The sequence below is a fragment of the Phalacrocorax carbo genome, chromosome 1 (assembly GCF_963921805.1).
Source record: "Phalacrocorax carbo chromosome 1, bPhaCar2.1, whole genome shotgun sequence".
NCBI classification, from domain to species: domain Eukaryota; kingdom Metazoa; phylum Chordata; class Aves; order Suliformes; family Phalacrocoracidae; genus Phalacrocorax; species Phalacrocorax carbo.
In genome coordinates, this window is record NC_087513.1 from 120,394,642 (window position 1) to 120,418,021 (window position 23,380).

A 23,380-nucleotide genomic window follows, 5' to 3' on the forward strand; every position below is an offset into this window, starting at 1 on the left:
AAAGCCAAGTGCTATGTTCTTTGCGGAAGTGTTAGAGACTACTCTCTCAGCAGTGGGTTGCTAAGATGTTGAATTTCCTGGGAAACAGAAGTACACAGCTTTAAAATAAAGGCAGCAGAGAACTCACGTATTTGTGTCTTAGTTCTTTTATTACAGTGAAAACCTGCACGGTACTAGCCTACTGAAAGAATAAAAGCTGCAAGTAGCTTTCATCAGAAAGGACTCAATTAAAGATAAAAAAACAGAAATCATAGCTGTTACAGACTATAAAGTCTGAGCTGGGGCCTCCGGCTGTTGTTTCCCATTGGAATAGGTCCAAAGATCGCAAGGTTCTCGGCGGCAGTTTCTCCTTTAACAAGCTGGGGAGGGAAAGAGGAGAAGCTGATTAAGGGACATGTTTTCTCCACAATTTATACAAGATGCTAGGAAGAGTTTTGCCTAGATGCAGGACATCAAAAAGGCAATTTTTTAGCAATTACTGCCCACCCTGCCGCCATCCGTACATGTGTTTCCTAACTACGATTCAGATCAGTACAACCAAATTATGGTGAATTGTTTCCGGCACAAAACACACTGTGGGGTGTGTGGGAATTGGCCGAGGCAATTATCTACATTAGATATGCTGAAAGGTCAATCCTAATTAAAAAAAATGGAAGTAGGGGATCAGATATTTCTGTAAGGTTCATACCACATTTCTAAAGCAAAGCCTTTTACCTCCTGTGATAAAGTAGATGTGAGTTTGGTAGCTGCACCTCTACCTTCACATTAGCTGAGGACTTGAGCTCGCACCTGAGCCCAGACTACCTGTGCAGCCACATTGCCAACAAGTCCCTGGCTCAGATGTGTTGCCAACGCTCACCTCTCTGTGCAAGAAGCTATTTTTTTTCAGGGTTTAGCCACCTCTTCCCAGCTTATGCCCCAGGTGAGGGCTGAGCTCTGCACCCACAATGGGAAGGCAGGGACACCCTGTCCTGCTCAATCCCTCAAGCACGGCCTCTTGCCACACCGGGCTGGCACAGCACGCCAAGCACAGGTCCAGCATGGACCCTGCCACGAGCCGTGGTGTGTCCACAGGGACCGAGGGATGATGTCTCTCGTGCAGGACATTACCTTGCTCCACCACGCGGTGGTAGAAGCACCAGGGGACACCAGCAGGATATGCCCTGAAGCAGCACCCCTTCCTTTCGCACTCCTTAGCCGTGATGCCAGGGAAGCCACAGTTCCTCCTGCTGTCAGGATTGTTGGGACATACTTTCCTAACTGTGTAAAGCAAAAACAAGGGAAGGAAGGAGGCTGTGTTACTTTATGCTCCGTTTACATGGCGGCATAATTCACAAATAAAAGGCAGGCCACAAAGGTGAGGTCAGTGAGAAGGCATGACAGCCACGATGGCCTTCTCCACGCTGATTTCAGGCAGCAAGTTCACCCAGATCCTTACCATGCCTGTTAGGCAAAACTAAATACCAAGGGGTGAGGAATTGCAGCCTCCTCTGCATGCCAGCTTGAGTTATGGAAAGGAGGTAGGTCATTTAGGAAGAAACCACAGTTCATGCAGACAATTAAAAGGAAAATCACAGATAAAGCGGTTATACCACCTGGCCTGACCAACCCAGTTTTCCTGTCCTGAAACAGTCCTGCTCAGAAAAGCAGTTCTATGAAAATGACACTGTAAGCTGCTGCCATTTGTTTTTCAAGATTTTAATGAAATGCAAATAGTGTTCAAAAGCAAAAATATTTTTTTTCCTCTGACAAGCCTGAGCCCTGTCAATCAATCTTGATTCATATCAAGTTCTTTTCTTGGGTAATGTTGCCTTTGCGCCCTTACTTCCTTTCATTTCACCTGTGCAGCTGCTGAGATTGCCTTGAAGTTCTCCTAAGAAGGAGCCGCACAGTCAGCCCAACAAATGTAGCTTACATTCAGCAGTTACGTACAATACACACCCAGTCCTTGAAGGACTGGTAGGGAAGCTCTTACCTTCTCTGAGAAAGCAAAGATGAAAAATAGAAGCATGAGTTTAGAAGCTTTAGAAGTAAAAATCTAATGGAGAAAGGGATTTCCCCTGGGTTTTTTTGGAGGTTTAATTGCATGAAGACTGGGAGGAAAAATGGGAGAGAAAATAAGAACTACCAAGTGGAATTATGCTGGGAAACTGGAAGGAAGTAGCGATCATCAAAACAGGCTGGAGAAAAGAGCAAAAAGCCTACAAGTTATGGCATGTCTGTTATCTTTTGTACAGGTGCCAAACAACTACAGATGGACTCATCTACTCAGGACTTTCTGATTTCTTTCACATGCAGTGCTAAAGTCCACCCGAGCCACACAGAAAACCCATTTAAACAAGTGCTGAGGATCCTTTGCTCCACTGATGAACAAGACCACAACTGGCAGCGAAACTGGCAGATTTTAAATAATCAGCACGGGTTATTTGATAACTAGAAGCCTGAAGGAAGAGGAAATATCTTGTGTGAAGAGGATGAGACAGAAGACTGATGGGTAAGCAAGGCTTGACTTTGCATTTTAGCGCCAGTGGTCTTCTAATAGAGGTTTGTGCTCACTTTGTTGGCCTAAGAAGAAAAGCAGAGCTCCCTGTTGTACACATTTCTGCATAATCAAACACTAGGTAAATCGGTGTTTCTAGCAGAGATATTACCTTTCTTTGCTTTAGGAGCAAAGCACCGGGGAAGGCCTGAGACTGAAGCGTCAAAGCAGCACCCAGCTTTCCTGCACTCCACTGCCGACATTCCTGGGTGGCCGCAGTCCTTCCGCTCCCTGGGGGCCACTTTACATTGGCATCTTGCTGTTCAAGACAGAAGTAACAAGTTACTTGATGTCAGTTTGCACGCTTTTTAGCGGAGGCGCATTTATCAAGTGTCCATGGGGAACAATGATCTTTGCCTAGGCTCTATCCGTCTTTGCAAGCGTACCTTTTCTGTCACTTGCTAAGAGCAGAACTTGTATGGTTTAAAAGCTGCTTCCAAAGTCCCACCAATTTCAGTAAGGGTTGTACTCCACCCTTTGAGAATCTGTGGTCTCACTTGCAGCCAAGAGAGCCCAGCACAGTGAGGTCTCTGGACTCCCAATACACCACATCAAATGGTAAAAACTCTTAACTTCACATGTCATGCTAGTAAATGTTTGTTGCTTTGCCCATCCCATGTGAAGAAAGAAAGAGTTAAAGGTCCAGTGGATACCTGAACAGGTGTAAACGTACAAAATCTTTGCATTATCGTCAGGTGACTATAAAAACATAGGATGGCATGCAAATAGTTGCAGCTATGCTTTTAAAATTTGAAGTCTCCTGCACAATCATCTACAGCCAAGAAAATCTGGAGATGTCCTTGGTGTCTGCCATTGCTTTCCAAATCTTAAGTTGTCTAAATACCTTGTTTTTTATTGAGAAGGCAGATAGACTTCTTTGAAATTGTATTCATATGGCAAAGTAGCATAAAATAAATGTCAGAAGGCTAGACAAAGCTATCTCCTGTTCCTGTCCTGGTTCTGTTCTAACAAGCTCCTGGACATATCTGTCCCCCTACATTTGTAGCAGGTTCCTGGTTATTCCACCAACACAAGAGCTCACCTGCAGCCTTTTTTATTTTGCCACAGATTTCTCTGAAAAAAATTGGAAAATAGACTCCAACTTTGGTAATAGTACCAGAGCAAGACGTTCGCTGTCAGATATGTAAACGGGAGACACGGTCTTGCTGCAGTTATGGTCAGAAGGTTCAGACCCACATACATACCTGTGAAAGCAACAGCAGACAAATGTACTTACTTGGTAATGTCTTTCCCTCTGCCAAGATGCTGAGGCCTGCAACGAGGATGATGGAGAGCACGCTGATCACTTTGAGATCCATTGCTCTTGGAAGAAAGGTGGAGGAGAGGTGCTGCTCTCCCTTGGAGCAGCTCATTTTATACACTCCTTGTGTTTGCCCAGCAAGGTCTGATAACATTGTTCCATCCGATGCTTCACCCAGAGGTTGTGGGGTTTTTGTTTAATTAGGAAATGTTGCCATGCATATTTTGATATCCCTGAGACAAATGTCTAGGCTCCCATGATCTGTTGAACACATATCTATTACATGCCTATAGATACATATCTACTACATAATCCTGTAATCTATTAATTGGATGCTGCTGGGTGCCTCTGGCAGCCCCACTTGATGTGATTGCCATTAGAGTATTTCAGATGTTTGCCACTACTGAAAAATATATACATATGTTTCCTAACTAAATGTATCTTTCCTGCCTGAGTTTTCTCCTGGCCTTAAGGTTTTCGTCATGCTTACTCTGAAACGGGTAAGGCAGGAGGGCTGGAGGTGTGATACCTCTGAGCTTCAGGAGACCACAGGGCAAAAGATGCTGGGGAACCAAGAACTACTGCTACAGGCCTGAGGAAGTACATAAACAGAGAAAGTGGAAGGTGTGACCATGAAATATTGAGGCCAGCTGAGGCCACTGTTTGTTTACACACATGAGGCAATTTAAACCAGTTTGGAATAGGAAAAGAGGGTAAGGTCAGGGAACAAAACAAAACAAAACAAAAAACCACACAAAAAAAAACCAGACCAAGAGAGGCAACAGCATAAAGAGTCTCAAAAGAGGAAAGGAGAGTCTATGTATGATCTCAGCCTGACCCACAAGCATTGTGCTTGTCCGGGGTTCAGACCCAAGTGCCTCAGCCAACATTTTGGACTCGAGGTCCTGCGCGGGGAGGAAGGTCAGGGTCCTGGAGCAGACACTTCCCAGCCCGCGGGTCCTGCCCCAGGGGAGGCCACAGTGGGGGCTGCCCCCATCCCCTCTGCCTGGTCCCCAGAGCAGAGTACTGCTTTGCAACCTGTCCAACACCACAGGCACATGGTTTGCCAAAACCAAACTTCCAAAGCACCACATTTGACCTATTCATTTCCCGACTGCTTTTCTCCTGGTTTCAAAGGTGGCCATGCAGCCTTTTGCCCTGTGTCAGGACAACGGGCCTTGGGACTTGGGCTGAACTGGTAAGGTTTTAATCTCTCTTTTGGATCTTTTTCTACCATTTACTGTAACATTGCTTAACTTCCAGCTACTTCCAAATGCTTGAACACAAGCAGAGTAGTGCCAGGAAGGGGGAGACAAGCAGTGGATGGTGGGACCAGCTCCTCACTCTCCCCAGAGGAGGGACCTGCAGAGCGGGCAGTGCCAGCTGCAGCCCCTGTGGTGCTCTGCAGCGTCCCTTTTCTGATGGGAAAACCACCAGGGAATTCTTTCTGTTCCTCACCAGAAAAGGGATTCAATGCATTTTTTAAAAATCTTTGACAGAATTAAGCCTTCATGCCTTTGATTTTTATATGAGTTTGTTTTGTGCCTCTTTCTTTGGCAAAGTTTGAAGCGAGAACTTTTAAATTCTCTGGTTGTGTTTTGAAGGTAATTTATTTGTTGAAATATATTTTGAACCCTGTAGGAAGGGTTTTGGTCTGCAAGGGGAAAAATAATGGAGCTCATTTTCCTACTGTTTAACTTTTTGAATACTTTATTTATGCCTATCACTATTCAATATATTCATGGCACTTCTCATTGAAAGTCATGATTCAAAAGCCAAACATTTTGTGTATCCTTCATTTCACAAGACACCAGGCTTCAGGCAGAAGAGGACTGTGTTCCAGCACTTAGCAGTTCCTATCATGCCTTTTACCTCCATCACTGGGAGAAAACATAAGATTTAAAACTTAAAAATCAATTTTTCTCCTTACGTGCAACATCAACAGTACTCCCAAATGACCTTCGTGATGTGTGGTCCAGTGAAGTCATTAGCAGCTTTTCCACCAGCTTTCTTCTCACAGTGCAGGGGTTGAGATTGCCCATGCATGAAAGGAAAGCAGTGAACCTGAGAGGGGGACCATGGTGCTTTCAGACCTCCATAGAAGTTCTCAGTAAATTATCAGCCCACCAGATGAATTGGGTGAAACTGCCAATGACATTTGTCCCTCCTGCCTGCCTCTTACTGGACATTAATTAAGTCCTTATCCGCCAGCTGTCACCTCTTGGGCCTGATCCCAACTGTGTGCACAAAGCCAAATCTACCACTGAGTTTTTGCTGCGGAAAGAGCGTTTGATTGGCATCTTAAAACAAACACACCAAAAGAAATAAGCTTCTTGCTTTCTGCCAGTGGATTACTTTAATATCTTTAATATGTTTGTACAGCAAAACCTTGAAAATTATCTGGGGTTTTCCTGTAAATGTGTTTTCTTTCCTGAGGCCAGCACCTAGCTAGACGTTTTGGTAACTCGGCATAGGGTTCTCAGGCTCAGCAAGTGCCCATGGCCAGAAGGGGCTTGGAGGGCTCCTTCCTCCTCTCCATCCTTTGTGTTCTCCCTCACCACCCTCCTCTGGTCCCACGGGGCTTTTAGCCGAGCTGTGGTGTTCTCACATCTTTCCCAGCAAGGAAATGAGAAATTACCATGGCTGGCCATGACCTTCTTGCTGTGGGTGAATAACAGGCTGCAACTTTGTATTCTGATATTGCAGAACTTTTAAAGGATGTGGGTACTTAAAAGATGTGGGTATTTTTTTCTTTTCTTTTCACTTAAAAACAAAGAACCAGCAACACAAATTAGTTTTTTATCCTAAAGGGAGTTTTTTGTCTTAAAGGGAATTTCCTTTTGGGGTAACAATATGAATGCTGACCTGAGAAATCTGTCCTTGGGCTGACACCACTGCATGTGAGCCCAACAAAACAAATCCCAAGTTTTGAGTGCTCCCTAAAGTAAATCATCATAAAAGAGAAAATTTCAGAGATGAAGGAGGAGGGAGTCTTCAGCAAGTTTGCTTCTTCCAGCTGTGCAAGGGGCACTCAGGAGGAGGAGTGACTTGGAGCAGGGAGAATCTAACACCACCACTTAGGTGAACCTTACCACATGCCTCTCATTCACTGCAATACCACTTTTTTTATGAGAGTGTTTTTAGAAACCATAGCGATGACCAGTACTCTCCTCCCTTATTGTTAGGCTTCCTGTTTTCCTTGCTCCAACAGCCAATGGTGCCCTGCTCTATCTCCCTTCCTCCATCCATTTGCAGGGACACAGGAGTTGGTGTGGGGAACAGGCAGTGCAGGTGCCTGCTCTCCCCCATGGTATGGCTTGTAGGACCACAATGTTTGAAGGGTGTATTTTTCAGGCTGTACTTTCCCTGGAGCCCCTTGGACTGTGCCATAGGTCTGCTCTGCCCTGACGAGTTATACGGGTGGTTTGTGTATGGAGGTTTTAGCATTTGACTGCTGGAGACAGAGAGGCATATCTTGACATGGGGTCCTTGTGATGACTCTATTGAGGCGGAGAGCAGGTCTAGGAGCTGATATGCCTGTGACAGCCCCGTGGGATCTGGGTGACCCTCTGCGAAGGCTGACGGCACCCCTGAGTGATGGCTAGCACGTGGTGTTGTCCTAGTGCAAAGGGGGCAGCAGGGACACCAGCAAGGGCGGGGACAGCGAGGGGTTGGGGCTCCGAGGGTTCCCTACCCCTCCTGGGGACTGCACACAGGGAATTGCAGTCCTGGCCGTGGGCTTTGTGCTACGCCTGTGCTCTGGGCTCATCCTCTCCCTGTGCTGGGAGGTCCCAGCCACTGGCTCACACAGCAGGTCTGTGACTGGGACCTGGCGTTTAATTTTGGAATAAGGAGGTAAGGTAATCCCCCCACGCAGGGTGTGGCAGTGGTGCCCAGGGGAGTGGGTGAGGAGGTGAGCGGGCAAACCACACACAGAGTAGGCACCGACGCAAATTGCCCATGTGTGCGTATACACAGGGTACCCACACAGCCGGCAGATGCTGCGTCTGTGGGCAGGGTCTGGGACCCCGGCATGGGGACATTCATCGCAGCGTGCATCTCTGGATGAGATGCTGTAGAATAAGGGACATGGGTCTCTTCCAGCTACTGTTCTGCGGACCCTTGTGTTTTTAATAGGCATGTTCCCACGTACCACTTGTCTTTGCAAGGCATGGTACAGTGATGAGCTTCCTTGCTGCTCCTGTTAAAATCTAGAGAAAATTAAATAAAGATAAATGAAATAGGCAGCTGGATTTGGAACTGCAATTTTCTGCATGCAGCAGGGATCCTGGGCTAATGGCAGAAATAATTCCAATCCTCCCCAAACCCTGGTGTAAATTAGAGTTACCTGGAGGCTGAAAAACTTGTAGTGGAAACTGCAAGTGAAGTTGCATTTAATTCCTATAGTTCCTTCCTGTTCTGAGCCTGTACTCATTAATTTCTGTGCCAAACATGTCTGGGAATGGGATTTTCAAGAGGTCAGCAAGGTTGTTGGGATTGTGCAGGAGTGTGCATTTGAACAGAAGCAAAAATACCAGGAAGAGTTTCCCACTAAGATTTGCAGCTCAATGCCAGTAACAAGCATCATGGTCTCAGATTTGTATTGGGCTACCCTAGCAGAGGTTATTCTCTAGCCCACGTAGGAAATCCCCGTGTTTTTGAAGCTCAGAAGATCAATATTTTGAGTGTGCGTGGGAGGTGTCTAACCATGTTTTTTTTTAGATATAGGTCTGTTGTAAAACATGCTCAAAGATTTTGTTTCCCACACAGCAGGCAGTGGTTGTGCTGCAGCTTGGAGGTGTCTGGACAAAGCAGTATGGTCTGTGCCACTCGCCTGGGTCACCCTTGCTGGGCATGGACTGGGACCTTCCCTTTTTCTTTCAGGGTGGCCCCCAGTTCAGAAGCAATCAGCCAAGCAATGCTTCAAAGGGAAGCTTAGAAATACCACATCTGGGAAAACACAACCTAACTATAGTGCATGAGACCCTAAAGCTTGAACCTGTGCACATTGAAATATGGGACAGGCAGGATTTTTGGTAAAATTTAAACATTCATTTATATATGTAAGCCCCTGGAGTTCAGCCAAAGGTTTTGCAACACTCCAGTTGCATGGTTGCTGCCTGGCTTACTTTTGCAAGCCACGCTACAGAGAAACCTCTTGCATAGAAACATCAGCCATCAGAGTGGGGACAGATATACGTCACCAGCGAAAACAGAGGAGGCAGTGAGTCAGGAGGAATCAGGTACAGAGCAGAACTCTGTGACCGCCATGTACACCTAAGTTGGATGTAGGTTACTGCAGCAGGCAGTGTCCCACTGCACTTCTTGTCCCCCCAAACTGCTAAACTCACCCTCTGTGGGACTGAAATCTGAACAGGTCTGGAGAATGAACTACAGAAAGAGAAAGAAGCCTTGAGCTGTAAAGGAAAAACAAACAAACAAGAAAAAGAAGAAAGTAGTAGGGATAAGAGCTACTGTACGGTCTCTGATGACCTGTTGTGTAAGGTGTGTTGATCCGTGCCTTGGGAGCAGTGGGAAAACCCTGGCAGTTCTGGTGTCAATAAGAGAGACTTATTTTAACTACATGAGTTAGCACACAAAAGCCCTCAATTCAGGATGTTATCTGCCTATCTACCAGATAACGCTGTGGGTTCAAAAAACAGAGAAAACCCTACATCTTAATTCTGGGAATGAACAGTTCAAAGTAACCATTGAGATCCATCACTTTGATAAACATACCTGCCTGAGATATACTAATGCAGGTGTCAAAAACCAACTTCAAGCTGGTGTGTACAAACTTCTTCAGAGGAATTTTGTTAAAGAATATGGCATTTCTACAAACCAGAGGCAGGCTTTTGTCACATTTCTGTGACTAACATACTTGCACAAGGTAAGATGAAAACACTAATTACCTGAAGTTAATCAAATATATAACTCAGAGTGAGCCAGACCTAAAAGCCTGAATTTCAACATCCAATACATTGCAGAAAGGTTTGGTTGCAACTGTACAACTCAGTGCCAGCTTAGAAATGCAAATCCAAGCATATAGTTTTTCCTAATGCTTCTGGGTTCTCCAAGCAGCACATGATACCTGCATTGGCAGCATTTGCCTTTTTTTTTTTTGTGAGCATCAGAGCAGTGCCAGAAAATGCTTATCGTCCCTGAGACGAGGTGGGGACCAGCCTGTGGGGAAAAGGGCACACTGGCTATAACCAGCAAGGCAGGGAAAGATGTAGCCTTAATCTCTTTTCTGGACTCCATTACCCTTTGCACTGACCCAGAGAGGGGAAGAAACTCTTAAATTCAGCCTGAGAAATGCAGAGGATCTGGTTCAAGATGTGGCCATTTAACGGCCTCTTATATTATAGTGATCGTGATGTATTCCAGCTTACCATGCCACAAGCAAGAAAAAAAGCCCAAATCCTGGTCTATTACCTTCTCAAAAGGGAAATATATAAACCAGGGAAACTTATTAAATGGAACTTAAAGGCAGAGTAAAATGGGTGAAATGCTTGCAAAGAGCAGGGTGCTATTTAAAGTCACAATATGAAAGACCCAAAGTAAATATTTACCACCAAACAAAAAAACATGAAAAGCATGTCCTCAGGCACACATATAGACCCAGAATAAGTAAATGGCAGATTAAAGGAAGGTACTAGAAGAAAAAAAGACTTTTTTTTTTCAAAGTCAAATAAAGAAAACAGAAAAAAAAAACCTGTACTACCATAAAGAGGTAAATAAATAACTTCTTGTAAGATGGAAGACAAAGGTCAGCTATCACCACGGAGAGGAGAAGATTTTTGTTGTTCAACATACTCATAAATGATCAGCAAAGGTTGGTGAATAATGAGGCGATGAATATGCTGATGATTCAGAATATTTTTCATCTTTTTCAAAAGTGTAGGTAACTGAACAGTTGCAGAAATGTCTTACAAGACTGAGTGACTCGGTGATAAATGGCAAATGAAAGGCGGAGTGGATAAGTGCAAAGTGAAGTGCATGGAGGAAGAGTAATCTAATTATACAAGCACAAAGATGGGCTGCAAATTAGCTATTGTCACTCAGAGAGCTTTGCATCACTGTGGATATGCCAACTGAATATTCAAAGTGTCAAAAAGGCAAATTGAGTTATAGCAGTTATTAGGAGAGGGACTGAGTACAGAGCGGCAAACATAATTTTGATACTGCCGCAATCCCTGCTGCTCTCATGCCTGCATCACTCTGTGATGTTCTGGTTGCCCTAAGTTAAGAAGGAGAAGGTGTAATTAGAAGACATGCTGAGAAAAGCCCTCTGGTTCATGGGAGCAATGAGCCTTGAAAAAAGATTTTGACGAGTGTAAGGAAGTTTTCTCCTAGATAAATAACAGGGTAACAAGCAGAGGGTGGGAGCCAGCGGATGGTTTTCACTGGGGGGAGAGGTCACGAGGAGGCTCCTGCAGAGAGCTAGAATGGGACCTTTGCAGCTTAACAAACTCATAAAACATCTGGAAGAAGAGGCGAGAAGGTAAAATTTGTTGACAACACAATATTTCTGTGATGGCAAAGACATGAGCCATTTGCTCAGATGGATTGTGCAGAACTGAATGACTGCAGAATAAGATGGCAGGTGATGTTTAATGTCCATAAATATGAAGTGATGCACACCTGGGAAAGGAGCCATCCTACCTTTTCAAATAAAATTATGGGCCCTGAGCTGATTATGATCGCTCAGGTATGTGCAAAAGCAATATAAGTATGACATGAGCACATGGAGGATAACAGACAGTTTTATGAAAACACCAGCTCAGTGCTTAGCAACCGTGAGAAAAACAAATGGCAGGTTAACAATTATTAGGGAAGGGATAAAGAATCACACAGATTCACACTGTTAGCCATCTTATGCAGTGTCCACTTTTTCCATGCCTTGTTCTCAATTTCCAGCCTGTAGGAGGTCCTGTGGTGGGGACGGTGGTGTGGGAGAGCATCCACACCAGGAATGACCACATACACTAGGTCTCTCCAGTCTCCGAGGGCTACACAGGTCACAGGAGGCAGAGCTCATTGTCTCCTCTAAAACAAGTCTGAGCGGCATGTTAGAAGCACATGAAGGAAGATGGTTCTTCACTGAGCATATGGGTACGATGAAGTTCAGCTGTGGGGTTCCCTTCTGCAGGATGTTGTGGATGCTAAAACTTCACACAGATCTGAAAAACAACTGGATGAACTAATTGAAGAAAATTGTTTGGGGCTATTAAATCCCCAAACTATAGGTCTATCTCAGGAAACGGCTAAGCTGCAAATCACTGGAGGCTGCAAGGGTACTCTGTGAAAGTGTCACTGCCCATATGACTACTCTTGCTGCTCTTGAGGACAAGAAACTGGCTGGCTGGACTTTAGCTAATGTTACTAATCATTTCTCGGAATACAACAACCAGAAGACATTCAATTAAATGATGAGGCAGGGGTTGTAAATGAGAATGGTGGATTGAGAACCAGCTGAACAACAGAGCTCAGAGGGTCATAATCAATGGGGCAGAGTCTGTTTGGAGGCCTGTAACTAGCTGCATTCCCCAGGGGTCTGTGCTGGGTCCAATCCTGGTCAATACCTGGACGAAGGGACAGAGTGTAACCTCAGCAAGTTCGCTGATGACACCCAGCTGGGAGGAGTGGCTGATACGCCAGAAGGCTGTGCTGCCATCCAGCGAGACCTGGACAGGCTGGAGAGCTGGGCCAAGGGGAACCTGATGAAATTCAACACAAGCAAGTGCGAGGTCCTGCACATGGGGAGGAACAACCCCATGCACCAGTACAGGTTGGGGGCTGACCTGCTGGAAAGCAGCTCTGTTGAGAAGGACCTGGGAGTGCTGGTGGACAGCAAGCTGGCCATGAGACAACAACGTGCCCTTGTGGCCAAGAAGGCCAGTGGTATCCTGGGATGCATGAAAAGGAGTGTGGCCAGCAGGTTGAGGGAGTTTATCCTCTCCCTCTACTCAGCCCTAGTGAGACCACGTCTGGTGTGCTGTGCCCAGTTCTGGGCCCCCCAGTTTAAGAAGGACAGGGAACTGCTTGAGCAACCCCAGCGGAGAGCTACCAAGATGATAAGGGTCATGTCCCTTATGAGGAAAGGCTGAGAGGCTTGGGTTTGTTCAGCGTGGACAAAAGACTGAAGGGGGATCTTATCAATACTTATAAATATCTGAAGGGTGGGTGTCAAGAGGATGGGACCAGACTCTTTTCAGTGGTGCCCAACGACAGGACAAGAGCAATGGGCACAAACTGGAACACAGGAAGTTCCAGCTAAACATGAGGAAAAACTCCTTTCCTGTGAGGGTGCCAGAGCAGGGGCACAGGCTGCCCAGGGAGGGTGTGGAGTCGCCTTCCCTGGAGACATTCAAAACCCGCCTGGATGCGTTCCTGTGCCCCCTGCTCTGGGTGTGCCTGCTCAAGCAGGGGGGTTGGACGAGGTGATCTCCAGAGGTCCCTTCCAACCCCTACCGTTCTGCGATTCTGTGATTTCGTGAATAATACAGTGTGTGACTACATTCTCTGTACTCCTTCTTGAAGTTTTCCTGTAAGCAACTGTGACTGGCCATGCATGGCATGGGGAATGGGGCTGAGGATGGATTTAGCCTAGCTTAGTCTGGCCGATCTTATGATTGTGTCTTTTGATTTTCATCATTTTTTAGAGGCATCTTTTCAAGCTCTCCCAAATTGATGAGTTTAATCACCTGGTGAATGTTTTGAGATAATAATAATAATAATAATAATAATAATAATAATAATAATAATAATAATAATAGGGTTTTTTTAATTCTGAATCTAGTAAAAATGTCCCAGTTTGGAGAACGGAAAATGCTGTTGTGGGTGGAGTTTCACAGATGCTTCTGAAACTCACCAAAACCCAAAGCAAACCCACCCTCCATGCATTGGTTGCAACTTCTGGAAGAAAGACCCAAATCTAGAGCTGCTTGTGAAGTGGGGAGGGATGCTCACAGGTGCAGGGAAATGCATCGCCTGCAGTGCAGCCAACAAAGGGTATGAGCAGGCCAACACCTCTCACCTGTGCCTGTGACAGGCACCAAGACTGGTTGGCAGCTCCAAACACTGATGTTCTGAGGGCAATGGCATGGAAGAGTTGATAAATATTGCCTGTATTGTATCATTTCAGCATAATTCATTCATTAATGTCAGAGCGGGTGGTAACAGAAATAGGAGCACGCAGGGGTTAGTAGCCATTAATCCTGCAAGCTAAAGGTCAATGTTCCCCTTTTAGTTTTCTTGCAGCTTCTTAGAGCAGATTGTGAACTGTGGTTTTCACCTTATGTGTCAAGGGCTCAATATTATTCAGGACACATGAGAAAAAAAAATCTGTAGTTCTTATTTGCTACTATGGGAACAGCAGGTGATCAAACCTTGAAAACCAGGCAATGCAGGCAAAGGGCTGTAAGGTTACTTCTGGCACAAATAGCTGAACAGATAAATACAAATGAGAAGTTCTTGAAACAGGAGAAACAGGAGAAACAGGAAAACTAGGAAATAGTAAGTGAGCCTAAGACATCATGTGGGAGGAAAAGGTCATTTCAGAGTTTTACCCTAGAGTTTCAAAATAGGGTAGCAAACAGACAGTGCCTAAACTGCTCTCTCCAAATAACACTGAAGACTGGAGAAGGCTCAGAGGGAGGTGCAGTGTGGCAGGATCTGTAAAAAATATTAGAGGGCAGAAAGTGGACTGTCTCATCTGAGCTGCTAGCAAAAATTACTTACTGTGGTAGCGGAGTGAGTCAAGACAATTGCTGTTTTTAACAAGTTTCAGTTATTGCTTTCTTCATTGATGACAGTGAGTGCAAGAAATACTGGCCAGGAAGTGTTTCTTCTGTATGAGTTAAATGTGGTTAAAAATAGAAAGAGAAATATTAAGCCGTAATGTTAGCAACAGTATGTGAGGATTAATGGGAGACCCACTTCAGAAGAAAACTGTCTCTCTATATAGTTAAATTCTTCGAAGCAGTTAACAAAATAATGAAAGAAAAAAGTAGAAAATAGAAACAAATCTAGAAATTTTGAAAGAAAGAAGACTGGCTATACAATTTCTTTGAAACCTTCCTTTTAAGGATTTTAAGGAGACTGAGCATACAAAGTGAACTGTAAAGTTTTGGCAAGAATCAGAAAAGGAAAAAATATTTTCCTTCTCTTGAAACTATAAAATCTTAATAAGACCATTTTTCTTTACTGTGTTTTTTATAATATGTTACTGGAGGTGAGAGCATTGCAGAAGCCACAAAGGTCTTTAGCTCAGGCCTAGGCGAGCAAGTTGGAGGTCTCCAGCTGGGATGAAGGATGCCACAGTAGATGAAATGGCACCTGAGGCTGCCCTTGCTGCATCCTGCTTACCCGGTGTAACCTGACAAAAGATGATGCAACACACTGGACTATAGCTGCGGTGGAAGAACTAGATCAAATGTACCCAGCAGGATCAAAACATTGCTTGTTAGAGTTGGCTGGGACTTTTTTCAACATAAAGTTTTGTTAGGATGAGTAGATTGAAATAGAAACTTGATGCCTGCAAGGACTGCAGTGGCAAAACACCACCGTGACACTTCTTCCTGACCTGAATGTGTTTTGGGATGTGACAGGCAACAAGCAAGAGAGCTCTCTGTCAGCTCAACAAAAAGCCATTTGCAACAGTTCCTGGAAGGAAAAATCCATCCACTGGCTTTTAAAAAACCAAAAATATCACAGTTGATTCAAGAATTCCCTGAGTCAGGAATACCCAGCAGCTGGGAGTATACTCAAAATGAATGTTTGCCTTCTTGTTATGACCATAGAGGCTGGTGTTTAGGGCCAAAAGCAGCTCTTTCACACTTGTCGAGGAGGTGGCACCCACTCAAAATTTTCCCCTTTCATATAAGGACCTATCTCAGATCTGTGAGGCAGAATGAGAGCTAAAGCCAGAAAAACCCTTTAATACTGGTAACATACAGCCTTTTGGATGCAAATAGGCAAGCAATCAAATTTTTATGATAAAAGATATTGTTCACATTTTCTGTATATGTCACGCAGACAGTATAGTAGCCCAGGGGGGCTCTCTTGCTGGATCACTGGATTAAACCTCTCATTTGTAGCACAATAAAGGAAATTGTCAAACACATTTCTGTCCACAGTAGTAAGACATCAATTGATCCATGCCCATAAATACAGGGAGGGAAATGTTAATATTGCAGTAAATCAAGCAGCTTCCCTGTCTATCATGTTTTACTTTTCAGAAGTGAGACCTGAATTCTCAATGTCTCTCTGCTAATGGAAAAATTCTAAAACCTAATTAAAAAGTCTCTATTCAATGGGCTGTGGAGAATTTATAGCAGTGAAACTCTCCATTTCAGAAAAATATGTTATTGATAGTCCTGAGGGAACTAATGATGAAGGGACTACAAATAAGAAGAGAGAGAAAAAAGAAATAGGCAGTATGCTGGGCGCTGTTTCAGACAGCTGGATGCTGGTGTGTGGAGAGGCTGAGGAATGGAGAGGGCTGGGGGTATGCTGGTGTGAGTGCTAACAAATGCCACTTCAGGAGAGGTTTCAATGAAGGAATCAGAGATGTCCTGTGGGCTTTTACCTTTTCTCAAGGAAGGGGTTGCATCTGTGGGTTTGGTTAACCAAAACGACAGTAAACCATCCCACCAGGCATCACTATCTGGTAACATCACAGATCCCTCCTGAAGGGTAAAGACAAATACAGAACCACAGCACCAGACTGTCCTGGACACTCTGTTACCTCCAGTGACACTTGGCCACCCTGGCAGTCGCCAACAGGTAGCTGCTTCATGACAGCATACACCTGAGCCTGGCTTGGCTGTAGCTCTGTAGGAGGCATTTTGGGAGTTCAGGGGCTGCTGCTTCCCTGGGGCTACCTCACACGATAGGGATGCTGGGGGTGACCTGCACCCTGGGCTGAAGGAGGACAACACTGCTGGAATTGGCTGTCCCCATCTCTTTTCCTGTTGGTCCCCAGGACCTGTGGTATCTGGCATTAGAGCCCTCCGCTGCACTTTGTTCATAGATGAGGGCACATTAACCACATCCAGGCTAGACAAGAAGTGCTGGTGAGAGTGAATGACCTGTTGTAATGGTCATTGGAGCTTCTGGATGGCCTTTTTCAGCAACAACATCTTCAAAACCACATGTGCACAGAGGGCAGGCTTTGCCATTCATGAACCTCATGCAAACCTGGCAGACTTCAGGCTGAGCCCATGGCAATTCTCATTTCACCAGCTGGAGATCGAAGACTGCTTTTTCCCCAAAGTAAAACCAGTTTTCCCAAAGCAGGAACAGGTTCTTGCCCAGCCATTCGTTACAGGGATGTTCATGCCAGGCAGGCAGTGGAAAGCAGGCCAGCCCTCTCACCTGTCCTGCCCCACTGAAAACACTTCGTTAGTGGAAAATGCCCCCCTCCCACACCCCTAGAGACCAGCTGTGTCACATCCTGAGCTGGTTATGAGCGCATGGGAGCACAGCACTTTGCAGCTGAGGGTATTGCAATGGCAGCACCCATTGCTAATGGGAGGGCCAGCAAGGCTTAATTGCACATAAACTGGATGATGAGTTTCTGGTTGCTGGAACCCACTGTTATTTTGTTCTACAAACACTGTTTCTAGGTTTTAGTTTCAGGCTGGCTGGACTTTATTCAGAGAGGTTCAAAACCTCTTTATTCATCTCCTTAATAACAAAGGAGAGCTTTAGGAATGTGGAGAACATGGGGCCTCTGTAAGAAAGGGCCTGATTTCTGAACAAGTCAGGTGCCTTTACCTTCCTGCCAAATGTCCTTCTCATTAGGCAATAGCAACAGCCACTTTCATATAATGCACATTTAATTGTTTGCATTAAGGAGGGCCACCTGCAAGGGGAGAAACTGACGGGAACTATATGAGTCGGAACGAAACCTTAGAAGTTGGGAGCCCTGGCTAGGTGCCCTTACCTGAAGGTTTTGGGGTTGGGTTTTTTCCCCTCATTCTCTCCTCTAGCCTGGACTGGAGGTAAATCCTTGGCTCGGTCCCTTTGCCCCTTTAAAATACTTTTACTTAGTGAAATTATGTAAGTAAGAAAAAGTTCTGCCAATAATTTAATTAAAATTATTTGTTGCCACCTATACAGCCCCTGATATTTGTGCTGGGATCTATTCAGAATAAGTATTATTTAGTAAATGCTTTGTTTGCCATTCCTAAGTGTAGCTTTATACAGACTCTGATTAGATTGTTCCTTGCCCAGTTATGGAAGCCAAAATGCTGATCAGAAATTTTCAGTCTGAGGTTTTCTTCCCATGCTGTAACTAAACTTAGCCATTGTAGAATCAAAGAATCATAGAATCACAGAATCATAGAACCATTAAGGTTGGAAAAGACCCTTAAGATCGTTGAGTCCGACTGCTAAACTATCACTGCCAAGTCCACCACTAAACCATATCCTCAAGCACCACGTCTACCGTTCTTTTAAATACCTCCAGGGACGGAGACTCAACCACCTCCCTGGGCAGCCTGTTCCAATGTTGTAACTGCATGTTGTAACAAAATGATTGCTACTTTAAGGGCTAATTTGGTGAATTTTTTGGTATTACACTAGTTTCAGAAATTTTAAATGTTCAAACAAATAGCTCTTTCTCAAACCGGCAACCTGTCACTAGTGGAGTCCCCCAGGGATCGATATTGGGCCCAATGTTATCCAACATCTTTATAAGTGATCTGGATACCGGCATCAAGTGTAGCCTGATGAAATTTGCTGACGACACCAAGTTGAGTGGGGAAGTAGACGCTCCAGAAGGGAGAGCTGCTCTGCAGGGAGATCTGGATAGGCTGGAGGAGTGGGCCAGCAAGAACCTTATGAAGTTCAACAAGGAGAAGTGTAAGGTCATGCACCTGGGAAAACATAATCAGGGAGTGCAGCACAGACTGGGATCCACCTGGCTGGAGAGCAGCTCTGTGGAAAGGGTCCTGGGGGTCCTGGTGGACAGAAAGCTCAACATGAGCGAACAGTGTGCTGCCAAAAAGGCCAACAGGATGCTTGGTTGTATCAAAAAGGGCACCACCAGCAGAGACAAAGAAGTCATCATCCCACTCTACTCAGCACTTGTCAGGCCACACCTGGAGTACTGTGTACAGTTCTGGTCCCCACTGTACAAAAAGGGTGTGGACAGGCTGGAAGGGGTCCAGAGAAGGGCCACCAAGATGATCAAAGGACTGGGAAGCTTGCCATGGGAGGAAAGGCTGGGAGAGCTGGGTTTGTTCAGCCTTGAGAAAAGAAGGCTCAGAGGGGCTCTCATCACCATGTACCAGTACTTAAGGGGTAGTTACAAAGAAGATGGAGACTCCCTTTTTACATGGAGTCACATGGAGAGGACAAGGGGGAATGGGCACAAGTTGCTTTCGGGGAGATTCCGATTGGATACTAGAGGAAAATTTTTCCCACTGAGGACAGTCAACCATTGGCATAATCTCCCCAGGGAAGTGGTTGACTCGGCCACATTGGACACTTTCAAGAGTTATCCGGACAGGGTGCTGGGCCATCTTGTTTAGACTCTGTTCTTCCCAGAAAGGTTGGACTAGATGATCCCTGAGGTCCCTTCCAACCTGGGATTCTGTGGTTCTGTGATTCTGTGATTCTGTGATTCTGTGAAATGATCCCTATTGTTGGCCCTTGGGAAACACAGATCTGCAGGTGGTCTGTAGTGACCTTGCAAAGTAGTGACCTTGGTGAGATACCCTCAGCTAAAATGCCCCTGAAAAAATACCTTTCAAATGGACTTCAAGTGGGAGAGGCCATCAGGACAGCTGGGAGGTCCTGCAGAGGGTAATGTTGTCAATGATGCTTCCTCCCTTTCTGAAAAAGCCTGTCTGGCCATGGAGGGAGCTGGGAAGGTGAGCTTTGCTGGCTTTAATGGACCCAGGGTCAGGGCTTCAACTTGGAATGAAGGTTTGGGTCCCATTCACATTAGGTGGGTCATCCTAATGCCAACAGGACTTTCTGCTACTGGCCTGACCTCATTCTCTTCAGCTTTTAACAGAAAGAAAGAAAACAAGTGTACATGTGTTCTTGAAGAGATCAATTCCTGTGCTCCTGTCGTAGCAAAATGGGTGGATGAGGACAAGCAGCTTTATATGCTCTATCTGTCATCTTTATGTTCTTCCATGATATAGAAATGTGAGTCATCTCCCTGTAGGACTGATAGGGAGAAAATAAACCCTTAAATATTGTCTATTTCTCTCTCTCTCCTTTGTTTTCTTTCTTTCTTTTCTTAGTTGGTTAAATCAAAGTGGCCATGGGCATATAGACCTCTACAAAGCAGATGTGCTTTAAATCCTGTGCTTTGTTACACTAATATTTAGGCCATTCCTGTCATTAACTCATTATCCTCCCATGACACAGCTGGAAGGAGGAATAGATTTAGGAGAAGGAAATAATTTCTTCTTAGTATCCTTTTACCTTTATAGACATTTTACAATCAAAAATATACATACCATAGTGAATACTTGCTTTAACAGCTTCAGGTTCCTGGTTGCACTACAGGTTACACCTCCAGCTGCGTCACCTGAAGCTCAGTGTGGGCCAGCAATGGCTTCATAGGGCTTGATGTGACTGCACCTTGCCACCAGGGAAAACAGCCCAGCCTAGGCTTATGCTAACGTTGCTGGCTTGCTCCTGCTTGGGCTGGTGGCTTTTAACCTGATGCACCCTGGTCTAGCGTCCAGGGAGATGTGACAGCCGCCCCAGACTTAGATAGCCAGTCACTTTTCTTCTGCCTTCACAAACCAGGAGGCAGTACGAGTGTCTCAAGCCCCTCTATTCATGTTGTGTCAGTGCTCGTTCCTGAAGAAACAAGGTTGCATATGTTGGATCAGCCCTCTTCCCTGAGCTTCAGGTGTCAGTCTTTCTGCCCGAGGTCCTGCCTAGCCCAGCTTGCTCTGAGGACAAGCCCCCTCTGCAAGAAAGGAGTAGCAGGAAAGCAGATCATTTCAGCAGTTCCTTTACCCCACCACCATCCCATGCAGTTAAACTTAGAAGATGTTTTTTGTCTCTGGTCCTCCATTCAAAGCCTCTTGGGCCTAAAAGTTAGCAAATCCTCTTCCACTAGATCTAGGGTAGCATTAATTATCTGGAGTTGAAATCACAGGAGCAAACCCCTCTGAAATGCAAGATCCTTGCAGGAGATGGAGAGAGACAGGGTCACCGTGTTTGTATTCAGCAGGTTTAACCCTTCAGCCAGCACACAGCTCTGCTGCCCCAGCCTTTGGCTGGTGCCAACACCTTGCTGCCTGCAAGAGAGCACAGCCAGGACCACAGGCTCCCAAACTCTGTGGCTGTCAGCAGATCAATTTGCTCCTTGTGGTGTCTCAACCTTTTTTCCCTAATTCCCATTAAAACACAAGTGATCACGGGTCAAGCGGCAGAAGTTCAGCTTTAACTGAGCCACAGGAAGGGCTGAAGCTGCACCAGCCATGGCTGGACCCTCCCTGCCTGTCCCTGCATGCCTGCATCCCTGGTTGTCCCTGACCTGGGAGAGCTGTTACAGCTCTGGAGAGACACTCTGCCCTGCCAGCCCTCAGGGTTGCACAGGAAGGGCAGATAATAGCAAACCCCATATTTTCCTCTTGCTTTTTCTTCTTCAGCAATATTGGGACAGAAAATAAGAAGGGACTAATTACTGGAAATAGGCGTCTTTATTTTTTCTTTTTAAATTGAGCACATTTTAACCTAGGAAGCGCTGATCTTCCAAAGCACTGTGCCCTGCTTTGTGAATGGGCTTTGCACTCCCTCTTCTGGCATATGGGTGTGCAGAGGGAGGAAGAGGTGGGATGGTGATGGTTGTGGTCCCCTCCAGAAAGGCTGCTAGCTGCTTGCAGGTGCTGGCAATGGGGATCCTACCTGCCCTGAGTCCCTCTCAGCCCCGCTGCTGTCAACCCAGCTCTCCCCAGCCTCCTCACCTACCTAGAGGGGCTTCAGCTCCTCTCTGCAAGGGAGACCAGTTGCCTGTCTTTTGATAGGAGCCTCCTGCCCCAGCTGCCTAAGTGCAGACCCTGGTGGGAGGGTCTTAAGCAGAAACCCCACTCTGTGGGTTGCACTGGGGGAATGACCCTGATGGTGCTTGCTTGCGGTTTTGAGCGTGCCAGAGTCCCTGTGAGTTTTTCATCAGGGCTTTATTTGGTTGCCTGCACCCCTAGTGCCAGCTGCACTAACCCATGGCACCTGCGACACTCCTGGATGCTGGTCTGTATCACACAGGACACGGGAGGTTTGCTATAGGGCACCCAACACACAGGTGTAAGCAACGCAATCCAGCCCTCAGCCTCTCTTCCCTGTCATGGCTGCTGCACGCTGGTGACCCAATGCTGCTTGTTTAAACAGTTCCCATAATCCAGGCACCAAAGGTCCCAAAAGGTCATCCTCCTGTTTCCCCCGTCTTCTCCCTCCTTCCACCGCCAGCTGAGCACACCCATGCCTGAGCTGCCCCACAGCGCTCCAGCTTGCTGCAAGAGAAAGAAATCAATTAATTATACTTAGCTCGTGCACTTAAAGGCCTCAAGATAGAATTGGTTCCCTTTGGCTTGGGCCAATACACAGATAACCTTGAGTTCCCCATAGCACTTGTTCTTGCTCCCCAGTTGTGCTCACTTGGAGGACGAGATCTTTTTTATCGGCATGCAGTGGCGTTTGCCTCCCCTGTATTCCCAAGTGCCTCCTCCCATGCCGTAGCCATGGTAGATCAGGCACCGAGGTTGCACCACACCACAGGCTGTCTCTTTGGCAGGAGCTGAAGGTTGCATGTCACAGGGCCCCAGCGCAGCACAAGGGAGGGGAAGGAGCAGCCTCTCAGCCCCCGTTCATGTCAGGGTCATACCTGCCCTTGCTGCTCTGCACATTGACAGATAGCCAGCCATATATCTATATCATAGGAACATAGAATCATTTGGGTTGGAAAAGACCCTTAAGGTCATTAAGCCCAGCTGTAAACTTAACACTGCCAAGTCAGCCACTAAACCATGTCCCTCTACTGCATACTGCTCTCCTTCAGCCTGTGGCATTGTGCTATCAACCAGAGAGCAACAGAGCTCCAGCTGGAGTGATGTTAGTTGACTCTGAGCTCCATTCTGCAAGGTCCAGCATGGACCTTAAAATGCAGATGCGCTAGTGCTGAGCCCTCAGCATAGCACAGGTCCAGGAGAAAGCCATGGACAGAAAGGCCTGTCATTAAAAACTAAGGAGAACCAGCAGTGTTTCTGGTGGATACTGACCACCTGGAGGCAGGTCTGAAGCACCAGGGCACATCTAGGATATTTGGGTCAAAGCAACACATCTGTCGTAAGCATTGTGATGTCTCTGACCCCATGGTTTTCCCCTGCTTTTGGGTGCACACCAAATTAGTTACAGTCTATCTAAAGCAAAGTATAAGCTAAACAACATGTATATATATCTATATGCCACACAAACATATGCATACACATGCATACATATATACATTTATATAAAAGCATAGAGATACCTAAATAGTTTCTCCTAACTAATCAATGCAGCCACTCCAGGGCTGCATTTGATATTTGATCTGCCTGGTCAAATAT

The 23,380-nt window shown here is 45.8% G+C and overlaps 1 protein-coding gene across 1 annotated transcript; it reads right to left on the reverse strand.

Moving 5' to 3' along the window:
- Window positions 1-257: 257 nt before the first annotated feature.
- On the reverse strand, window positions 258-3,858 carry LOC104044494 (trefoil factor 2). The gene is made up of 4 exons (XM_064444557.1): window positions 3,777-3,858; window positions 2,652-2,798; window positions 1,111-1,260; window positions 258-349 (listed from the first exon to the last, which is right to left on the reverse strand). Exons 1-4 carry the CDS (start codon window positions 3,856-3,858, stop codon window positions 258-260), a joined length of 471 nt encoding a protein of 156 aa, XP_064300627.1.
- Between the last annotated feature and the right edge of the window lie 19,522 nt (window positions 3,859-23,380).